The sequence below is a fragment of the Scomber scombrus genome, unplaced genomic scaffold (assembly GCF_963691925.1).
Source record: "Scomber scombrus unplaced genomic scaffold, fScoSco1.1 SCAFFOLD_305, whole genome shotgun sequence".
In the NCBI taxonomy this organism is placed as follows: domain Eukaryota; kingdom Metazoa; phylum Chordata; class Actinopteri; order Scombriformes; family Scombridae; genus Scomber; species Scomber scombrus.
In genome coordinates this window covers 22,301-33,884 of record NW_026910192.1, presented here as the reverse complement: position 1 = coordinate 33,884, position 11,584 = coordinate 22,301, and the positions used below count along the sequence as shown (strand labels likewise).

At 37.8% G+C, this 11,584-nt stretch overlaps 1 protein-coding gene across 1 annotated transcript; it reads right to left on the bottom strand.

Moving 5' to 3' along the window:
• Positions 1-1,689: 1,689 nt before the first annotated feature.
• On the bottom strand, positions 1,690-10,528 carry LOC133976789 (kinesin-like protein KIF11; the record flags this gene model as incomplete). The annotated part of the gene is made up of 5 exons (XM_062414984.1): positions 10,472-10,528; positions 10,222-10,327; positions 3,072-3,201; positions 1,860-1,957; positions 1,690-1,768 (listed from the first exon to the last, which is right to left on the bottom strand). Coding segments are annotated over exons 2-5 (381 nt in total), but the record flags the coding sequence as incomplete, so codon positions are not given.
• Positions 10,529-11,584: the final 1,056 nt, after the last annotated feature.

The following is an 11,584-nucleotide window of genomic DNA, read 5'->3' as shown; positions in this document are numbered from 1 at the left end:
AACAAAATTTATTATTTTTGGAAATCGTCCTATAAATCAAAGAGTGCAAATTACCATTGACAATGTAGAAGTGGAAAGAGTTTTTGATAATAAGTTCCTTGGAGTGGTTATTGATCATAAGCTGTGCTGGAAGCCACATATCAACTTCTTAAAGAATAAAATATCAAAAACCATGGCAATTCTATATAAATGTAAAAATATCTTAATGACAAATTCTTTAAAAATTTTGTATCAATCCCTAATAAAACCATACATAACTTATTGTATAGAAGTGTGGGGACACACATTTAAGTCAATCACCAAACCTATTTTTTTACTTCAAAAAAAAGCAATGCGAATTATAAACAAAGTCGACTATAGGCATCCAACCAATCAATTATTTATTAATTCTAACGAACTCAAATTCAAACAACTGGTGGATTTCAAAACTGCACAGCTTATGTTCAAAATTTACAACAACTTGCTGCCCGAATGTATTCAGAAAATGTTTAATTTAAGACAAAGCCATTACAATCTCAGAGGAGTATGTATATTTAGAAAGTTAAAAACAAGAGAGAGAGAGAAACGTTTAATGTCCTGATCATCTCATAAATATTACAAAAAATATAAAATCCTATTATAAAAAAGAAGTAAAAGAAGGAAGGAAAGATGGAAGAAAGGAAGAAAAGATGGAAGAAAGGAAGAAAAGATGGAAGAAAGGAAGGAAGGAAGGAAGGAAGAAAGATGAAGGAAGGAAGGAAGATGGAAGAAAGGAAGGAAAGATGGAAGAAAGGAAGGATGGAAGAAGGAAAGATGGAAGAAAGGAAAGAAGGAAGGAAGGAAAGATGGAAGAAAGGAAGGAAGGAAGGATGGAAGGAAGGAAAGATGGAAGAAAGGAAAGATGAAGGAAGGAAGGAAAGATGGAAGAAAGGGAGGAAAGAAGGAAGGAAAGATGGAAGAAAGGAAGAAAAGATGGAAGAAAGGAAGGAAGGAAGGAAGGAAAGATGAAGGAAGGAAGAAAAGATGGAAGAAAGGAAAGATGAAGGAAAGATGGAAGAAAGGGAGGAAAGAAGGGAGGAAAGATGGAAGGAAGAAAAGATGGATGAAGGAAGGAAGAAAAGATGGAAGGAAGAAGAGAAGGAAGGAAAGATGGAAGAAAGGAAGGAAGGAAAGATGGAAGAAAGGAAGAGAGGAATGAAGGAAGGAAGGAAGGAAAGATGGATGAAGGAAGAGAAGGAAGGAAGGAAGGAAAAGAAGGAAGAGAGCAAGGAATAAAGGAGGCGAAGGAAGGAAGGAAAAGATGGATGAAGGAAGGAAGGAAGGAAGGAAAAGATGGAAGAGAGGGAGGAATGAAGGAAGCGAAGGAAGGAAGGAAAAGAAGGAAGGAAGGAACGAAAGAAGGAAGGGAGGGAGGAAAGAAGGAAGCGAAGGAAGAGAGGAAGGAAGGAAAAGAAGGAAGGAACGATGGAAAGAAAAGGAAGGAAGATGGATGAAGGAAGGAAGGAAAAGATGGAAGGAAGAAAAGATGGATGAAGGAAAGAAGGAAGGAAGGAAAAGACGGAAGGAAGGAAGGAACAAATATAACACCTTAACTCCTACAATTCAGACATTTTAACACATTTTTTTTTTAAACTGAATTTAAGACTTTAATAAAAGGCATTGGAAGACTTTAGGCTCTGCAGGGACCCTGATATTTAAAACTTGACGTACCTCCTCCCAGGTGAACTGCTCGTTTGGACTCCTCTCTCCTTCCATGGTGAAAGTCTTTCCTGTTCCTGTCTGACCGTAGCTGCAGGAAACAGTAAAGGTTGGATTTCAGAATAAAAGATGTTTCTGATGTTAGTTTATGAGCCAACTGCAGGGTTAAAAAAAACACTCACGCAAAAACGGTGCAGTTGTATCCCATGATGACCTCGTTCAGGATCGGACAGACGACGCTTCTGTAGACATCGATCTGCTTTGCTGCCGGACCGAAAACCTGACGGAGGAAAAACACAAACAACTGATTATTATAGAAAAGCATTAAATCATCTTTTTTTAGTCCAAGCTAAACCTGCAGCGTTCAGTTTCTATGCTCCACAGATCTGCTCCGACTCTCAGCTGCTTTTAAATCACAATTTACGGGTTAATAAGATCAGATATTCCTTTATTAGTTCCCTACGATAGGTACATTTGCAGTATTGCAGCAGCAAGAGGACAATAAAAAGAGAAAACAATCAATATAAGAAAATAATAAATAAGTACAAAAGCAATACTCTATTTCAGCTTAATGTTAATTCCAATTTAACACTTTTAAATCATATTTTAATGTCTTTATTAGTGTTTAAATGTTGCTTTTTTTATCAATTATTATGTTAAAACACTTTGAATTGTCTTTTTTGTCACATTTAACTGACATTTTTAGACAAAATTCAATTAAATTAGAAGATAAACAACAGATTAATTAAATTGACTGGTCACATGTCAACCAATCACTGAGGAGATAGCCAGTCACCATAGCAACAGAGTCTCTGAGTAGTTTTGTGAATTGACCTTAAGGATGAAACTCTAAATAATGAAACTTTTAGTGACTTTAACCCCCCTGTTGTCCTCAAGTCAAGGAAGGAAGGGAGGAAGAAGGGAGATAGGATGGAAGGGAGGGAGGAACGAAGGGAGGAAGAAGGGAGGAAGGGAGGATGGAAGGGAGGGAGGGAGGAAGGAAGGAAGGAAGGAAGGAAGGAAGGAAGGAGGGAGGAAATAAGTAAAGAGGGAGGGAGGGAGAAAGGAAAAGAGGAAGGAAGGAAAGAAGGACAAAGGAAAGAAGGAGGGAGGAAGGAAAGGAAGGAAGGAAGGAGGGAAGGAAAGAAGGAAGGGGGATCGAGGAAGGGAGGAAAGAAGGAACAAAACGTCAAAACAGCCGGGGTCAATTTGACCCGGGAGGACGACACAAAGGTTGAGGTAAAAACAGTCACGTTGTGCCATCTGCTGGTTGACATCAGTAACTACACAAAGATCCTCACAGAGCAGCGAGCATCACTCTGCCTGATATCCGCTGTCTGAAGCTCGGAGACATTTAACCCATCTTAAAGCCTCTCTGCAGCCGCTCCCCTCACCATATCGAAGGTGTAGGTCTTTCTGGAAGCCTTGTCGTTCATGCCTCCCGTCCTCACCAGAACCTCCTTCCTGTTGGAGTCGCAGTCGATGACGCCGTACGACGACTTACGCTCCGTCGTGTTGAAAGGTCTGAAAACATAAAAAAAGACATAAAAAAACAGATTTAAATAAATAAAGTCACTGCCGGAGCCGGAACAAAGACTGTGGTTGAAGAGATGTTTGTAAGTTTATTCTTCCTAAAGCCAAAGAAGAGATTAAAAGGAAATGTGTTTCTGTTGTTGAGGTTAAACTTTGGAATAAAGCTGATTTAGTTTGAGAATGTGTAACTCAATATTGGGATTATTATGAGAGTTACACATTGAAATAGGTTGTCTTCTCTGATTTTCATTATCATTTTTTGGTGAGTAGCTTAATTTAAATGTGGGATTTCATGCAGGATAGGCAGATATAAGCATTATGTTTCTGCCTATACCTTTTCAGTCATTAACAACAAATTTCAAGGTCTGCCTATTTTCATCTGCGTAACATTTCAAAAATCAGACATATTCTGTCTCAAAATGATGCTGAAAAACTAATCCATGCATTTGTTACTTCTAGGCTGGATTATTGTAATTCATTATTATCAGGCTGCCCTAACAAGTCTCTAAAGACTCTCCAACTGGTCCAGAATGCAGCTGCACGCGTTCTGACAAAAACTAGAAAGAGAGATCACATTACTCCCATTTTAGCTTCACTGCATTGGCTTCCCATAAAATCAAGAATAGAATTTAAAATCCTTCTCCTCACTTTTAAAACTCTTACTGGTCAGGCTCCATCATACCTTAAAGAGCTCATAGTACCTTATGTACCTACCAGAACACTGCGCTCCCAGAACGCAGGCCTACTTGTGGTACCTAGTATCTCTAAAAGTAGAATGGGAGGCAGAGCCTTCAGTTATCAGGCTCCTCTCCTGTGGAACCATCTCCCAGATTCGGTCCGGAGGGCAGACACCCTCTCTACTTTTAAGAGTAGGCTTAAAACTTTCCTTTTTGATAGAGCTTATAGTTAGCAAGCTCCTAGTTTATGCTGCTATAGGCTTAGACTGCCGGGGGACTCCTACCTCCACGATGCACTGAGCTCCTCTCTCCTCCTCTCTCTCTCTCTATCCATCCATCTATATCCAATAACATTCATGTACTATTAATGCATTCAGTAACCTACACTTCTTCCCCGGAGTTGTCTGTGCTTTCTCATCTCACAGGCAATCTGGGCCTGTAGACGTCCGGATGACAGATTCCAGTCCCGGACCTTCTAGCTTCAATGTTTATTTTCAATGTGCTACTCTCTCTCTCTCCTCTCCTATTCTTGCTCTCTCTCTACCCCAACCGGTCGAGGCAGATGGCCGCCCACTTTGAGCCTGGTTCTGCCTGAGGTTTCTTCCTGTTAAAAGGGAGTTTTTTCTTGCCATTGTCGCTAAATGCTTGCTCATGTGGGAATGTTGGGTCTCTTTATAAATTAAAACTTGAAGAGTACGGTTTAGAACCTGCTCTATGTGTAAAGTGCCTTGAGATAACTTTGTTGTGATTTGGCGCTATACAAATAAAGATTGATTGATTGATTGATTGAACATCATACATTAATAGCTTCATGCTGTTATCGTACATACAGAACTCTGCTGCCCGCCTGCTCACCCACACCCGTTCCCGTGACCACATCACCCCCCCGTCCTTCGTACTCTCCACTGGCTCCCTGGACCACAACGCATCCACCACTTCAAAGTCCTTCTCATCACCCACAAAACTCTCCACATCCAGGCCCCCCCCCTCCTACCTCACTGCCCTACTCCACCACCACAAACCTTCCCGCAACCTCCACTCTTTTGACCCTGCTTCTGTAAAGCGTCTTTGAGTTCCAAAAAAGCGCTATACAAAAAATAAATGCATTAATTAAAAGGTACACAATGAGGTTTTTTCATAAATAATCATCAGTAAATGTGGATATAATGAGCCGGGGGGGGGGGGCGGGGGGGGTAAAGGCAGATGATAGAACAGCTAGAAAAATCTGGTAAGTTTAGAAAATGACACTTTACTGAAATTCAGCCTTTAAAACCAGTAAAAGACAACATGAACCATATCGTGATATTACAAAATACAATATATCTATATATAATAATAATATTGCCCAGACCTAAAAGACACTCAACAACAAATGAGACATTTGCATTAAGGGAAGACGTCACATCACTCATACACCCAGTCACGGTCCCTGCGCTCCACCAGCAAGGACTTACTCTGCACTCCCCGCACCAGACTCAAGACCTTTGGTGACAGGGCTTTCTGTGCAATTGCCCCTACCCTTTGGAACACCCTGCCCCCTCCTATCCGTTCCGCTACTTCTCTGTCACAGTTCCAAAAGCACCTCAAAACACACCTCTTCTCTCTTGCCTACCCTCCCTAAACCCCCACCCTGCCCTTACCCCCCTACTCCCACTCTTGTAAAGCGACCTTGGGTATCGTGAAAGGCGCTATATAAATCGAAGTTATTATTATTATTATTAATCCCTTCAGTTGGTCAATATTAAAACATAACAGCACAATAACAAACATTACAAAGCAAAAAAAACCCATAGAAAACACACACACACACACACTCACACACTCACACACTCACACACACACACACACACACACACACACACACACACACACACACACACACACACTCTCACACACTCACACACACTCACACACACACACACACACACACACACACACACACACACACACACACACACAGTGTAGGGTCGGTGGTTTCTGAGCTGAGAAGCTTTTAATGGACTTTTTAAATGTGCTGATGGAGCCACAAGTCATCAGGTTGGTTTTGCCACTAAGTTCTGGCTTCACTGGGAAAGCTGAGGGTCCAATTCTATTAATTAACTTTATCTTACTGTGTGAATCCCAGGAGCATTGCACACACACACGGGTCAATGACGTGCCTATGACATGTTCAGTCTAACTGCATTTTTTTCAGTTAGAAAAAGGTTTAAATTGATTTTTAAAAACACCATATATATGTATAATACCTTTCCTTTATATGAAATCACTTTAACTTTGCAAAAACCACAAGTTATTAGTAATTCTTCTGTTATTTAAAGTGACAAAACATCATGTGGTGCGACCAATAAAACCAATAACTGTATTAAATTCAGAGTAAAATATCACTTTTAATATTAATCACTGATACAGTACGCTTAACTGAATTGTATTTTTAAATTTTTTCAATCATTTTTAAGCAATTTACAGGAAAAATAAGTCTTGCATACATTTAAAAAGGCAACTGTGACATTATAGAACATAAATATGAGATTATTATTTACAAAAACTTAAAAGACATGCAAATAATTTGTTTCGAAACACTTAAATTCGTTTATTTTAAGATAGATCACGGTCGCACCACATGACTTTTTTAAGGTCAGTTCTAATTCATCGAGATGGAAAAACACATAAAACACCTAATTTACTATTTTAATATGTATTTATGTTTTACTCAACCTTTCTTAATGTTTGAATTACTGCAATAGATATTCCCATATTTATTATTTTTAAATAAATCCTTATACGTCATTGACCCATATATATATATAAATCAGATTTTCTGCACATTTATTTGCATCTATATGAAAGTTTATTCTGTTTATAATCTCAGGAACTTCTGCATATTGCACATTTATATATTGCAGATTTATTAAAGTATTAAATCACTTTTTTTTGGGTCCAAATTAAACCTGCAGCGTTCAGTTTCTATGCTCCACATGTCTGCAGGTCTGCTTTTAAATCACAGCTGAAGGTTTTCCTGTCTTTATTAAATCAACATTTCTTGGGTTAATATCTCACACTGCACTGTAACTCTTTATTCTCCTGTTTTTATCTCTTTATTCTATTTTAGCTTCATTTTATTCCCAATTTAACACTTTAAATTGTGTTTAAATGTGTTTTTATTTCACCATTTGTTGCTTTTATATTCTGTCTTGATGCATTATCTGAATTGTCTTATTGTTGAAATGTGATATACACACAGATAAATGTGCCTTTTCTATAATATAAATGGATATTTTCTAGTTTCTTTAGTATTTTATTAGTTTTAGTTCTCAATTTGCTTTGAGAAACTGAAACCAGCAAATATTTCACACCAAGATACAACAGCTGAGCTTCAATCTTGGGTTTTTATGATATTGATAATCTGATTTTTGGACTGTTGGTAAAAACAAACTAAGACATATGAAGAATTTGTATATATAATATGCAATATAATCTCAGGAACTGCATATTGCACATTTATATATTGCAGATGTATTAACACAACGATCCAGTTTACTGTATATAGTATTTATTTATCTTATTTATTGTTGATTCTCTTATTAATACCCTTTCACCTTTAAGCTGCTCCTTTTTTCCACTGTGCTGCTGCCAATTTTCAACAAAAAGAGGAACTTTGCCACTATAAAAAACACAGAAAATAGTCGTAAACTATCCTTCAAAATTACCCAGAGCTCAAGTTGACATATTTAAATGAAGTCCACAATCAAAAAGACATTAATTTAAATGTCATAGAAGATCATAGAAGAAGAAGAAAAGCTTAAAACTGAACATGGAGACAAGAAAATGACTAAAAACAATTAATTTATCTGTAAAATGTTGCTTATTAATGTCCCGTTGGTGCAACAACCCCAATGATTAATCCTTTAATCTCTGTGTGTATTTATCTTTATCTTCCTGTACATGCATTTTAACTGCTTTACTACTAAAAACACTGAAGATGAAGATTTACTCTCCTCCTTTCTTTCTGTTTTTCTTTCCTCATCTTCTTCCTTCTTCCTCCCTTCCTTTCTTCTTCCTCTCTCCCATCATTCTTCCTCCCTTATTTCCTTCCTCTCTCCTCCCTTCCTCCCTCCTTTCCTCCCTCCTTTCCTCCCTTCCTTCCTCCCTCCCATCCTTATTTCTTCCTCCCTTCCTCTCTCCTTTCCTTCCTTCTTCCTCCCTTCCTTCTTCCCTCCCTCCTTTCCTTCCTTCCTTCCTCCTTTCCTTCCTTCCATCTTTCTTCCTCCCTTCCTTCTTCCCTCCCTCCTTTCCTTTATCCCTCCCTCCCTTTCTTCCTTCCTCCCTTCCTTCTTCCCTCCCTCCTTTCCTTCCTTCCTTCCTCCCTCCTTTCCTTCCTCCCTTCCATCTTTCTTCCTCCCTTCCTTCCCTCCTTTCCTTTCTCCCTCCTCCCTTCTTCCTTCCTCCCGTCCTTCTTCCTCCCTTCCTTGACTCGAGGACAACAGGAGGGTTAAATTCATTGTCTCCAGTCAGTATTATAAACCACTCAGATTCTTATAAAGCTTTAAAAACTCTCAGAAACTCAACCTGGACTACAACATATTAAACATTATAAAGTAGCTGATCAGCTTCTATTGAGCTTCATCAGTCTGAGTTATTCATACCAAGTGATATCTGACACATTTACAGTGTTTTTAGCATCAGATTCCCTCTTAGTGTTTCCTGTTGAGCTGTGCTGTAACCATAGTAACACAAAGACTTTGCTACTAAAAACACCTTCCTTCCTTCCTCCCTGCCTCCTTTCCTTCCTTCCTTCCTTCCTTCTATCTTTCTTCCTCCCTCCTTTCCTTCCTTCCTCCCTTCCTTCCTTCCTTCCTTCTATCTTTCTTCCTCCCTCCTTTCTTTCCTTCCTTCCTTCCTTCCTCCCTGCTTCCTTTCCTTCCTTCCTTCCTTCCTTCTATCTTTCTTCCTCCCTCCTTTCCTTCCTTCCTTCCTCCCTTGACTCGAGGACAACAGGAAGCTTCATTTAGGAGGTAAACTGACCAAACAAGACATTTAAGGACGTCCTCTTGGCTTTAAGGAAACAATAATAAACATTGTTCACTGTTTTATTGACCAAACAACTAAATGGATTAATCAATACAGAAAGTAATACACATGTCTCATTGTATTACATGTTGGGGGAAAGCTGCAGAAACAGCTATAAGACCTCCTGAGTCCTTTAAATAAACTATCTCTAATAACTCTGGACAGGAAGTCAATGCATTTCCATCACTGTAGCATACTGCAGAAATACAGTTTTAGATTATAGTCAATGTTGGACTTGGTTTATTAAATATTTTAAATGGTTTGGCTTATCCTGCAACTATGTGACTGTGTGTATACTCGCTCAGTAATTTGTATTATAGGCTCCAGAATCAGATTCCTCCGTCCACCACATTCACTAAGAGGGAATCTGATGCTAAAAAGACTGTAAATGTGTCAGATATCACTTGATATAATAACTCACACTGCTAAATATAAGCTTCACATCTACTTTTAAATACATTTAGTTCACATATACACAGTTAAAATGCATGTTCAGGAAGATAAAGACACAATCACATAGAGATTAAAGGATTAATCATTGGGGTTTTTGCACCAACGGGACATTAATAAGCAACATTTTACAGATAAATTAATTGTTTTTAGTCATTTTTTTGTCTCCAGGTTCAGTTTTAAGCTTTTCTTGTTCTTCTATGGTCTTGTGTGACGTTTAAATTAATGTCTTTTTGATTGTGGACTTCATTTAAATATGTCAACTTGAGCTCTGGGTAATTTTGAAGGATAGTTTACTACTATTTTCTGTGTTTTTTTAGTGGCAAAGTTCCTCTTTTTGTTACTATACTTCCACCACAGCTCAACAGGAAACACTAAGAGGGAATCTGATGCTAAAAAGACTGTAAATGTGTCAGATATCACTTGATATGACCAACTCAGACTGCTAAATATAAGCTTCACATCTACTTTTAAATACATTTAGTTCACCTATACACATTTAAAATGCATGTACAGGAAGATAAAGATAAATACACACATAGAGATTATATGATTAATCTCAGACGAAGCTCAATAGAAGCTGATCAGCTACTTTTAAATGACTGTGTGGACTAAAACTGTAATATTAAAGTGTATTTTTTAATATTTAATAGCACTTGACAGCTTGTTTTAAGACATAAACAGACATATATTTAAGACTATGAACTTCTCCTTTTAATGTGCTGACTGCTGAAGCTCTGTGCAACAACAACAATGAACAAAATGCACATATTCACATTGATAAAAGTGTAAAAAGTGAATTAAATCGCTTTCATACCTGCATCTGACAACAACTTGGATGTTTCTGCCCTTTTCATCTCGTTTTAATCCACCTTGGTTGGTTGAAGCCATGTTTGCAGAGGGATGTCAACTCTGCTTAAACACTGTGTAAAAAAAACACCTCAAATTAACACGTTTATATGACAAAATATTTAAATTTAGGAGATATTGCTGCACAAATAGTGTATTTACAGTCCAAATATAGGATATAATTAGCTTGAAATTGGCATAAATCCAAAATAACTCACCGAATGTCGATATTAATTTGTCCCTTATATCTTTATGGAGTATCGTCTTGTAGTTTCCAACGATAATATGTGTTTTTAATATCTATATTAAGCGTCCAAAGCTCCTCTTGACTCTATTTTCTCTCTCTTTTTCTCTGCCGCTCGAAAGAAACCTCCGATTTCAAACTGTAGTACTTTTAAATTTCGCTCAGCCAATCAGAGGAGAGTTACGGCTAAACAGAGCATGCTATTGGTCAGGAAAGAGAGGGGGGACACGTGGTCACTCTAGCGTGGTGCATCACGGGAAGTCACGCGGTATAAATATCACAGAGAGGCGTTATTTTTTCTCCCACCCGCATTCAGCGAAATCTCGTTTAATTTAGCCCCTCACCTTGTTATTATAATTTGCTTATATTTTGTATATGTCTCTATATATCCTAAATAGAAACAAAGGTAGCGATTATTATTCATAATAAGCAGAGTAATGTGGGTTCTTGCTGAATGCGGGTGGGAAATAACCGTACTGTCCGCTTTTGCATCTCGCGAGAAATTCTCTAAATTACTTCTACCAGCTACACCACTTCCATTAGGTGGCGAAATTGTTCTGAGAACGGTTTTATTATAATGATTAAAACATAAATTAATAATAAAAACTTAAATGCACCTTTTATGAAGCTATTTTGGAACAACGTGTGTATCTTTATCAGCAGCTGTATTGATTTAAATTATTGTACTGAACTGTCAGCTTTATATTACAATTTGTATTCAATTTTATTGGCTAAATTTCATATTTATGACGGCAAACCTAGTATTACTTTTACTGTAATACTGCATACTACATCGCTCATAATACTCCAGTACTTTTACTGTAATACTGCATACTACATCGCTCATAATACTGCAGTACTTTTACTGTAATACTGCATACTACATCGCTCATAATACTGCAGTACTTTTACTGTAATACTGCATACTACATCCCTCATAATACTGCAGTACTTTTACTGTAATACTTTTTACCTCAGTAAAATAAAATGCCTATTTTGAGACTCTCAGACTGAAATAAAAGCAGAACTTTGACATTGTTGTGCTGTCAGAGGCAGAGCTGTTTACTAACTGTTTTTATATGTGTTG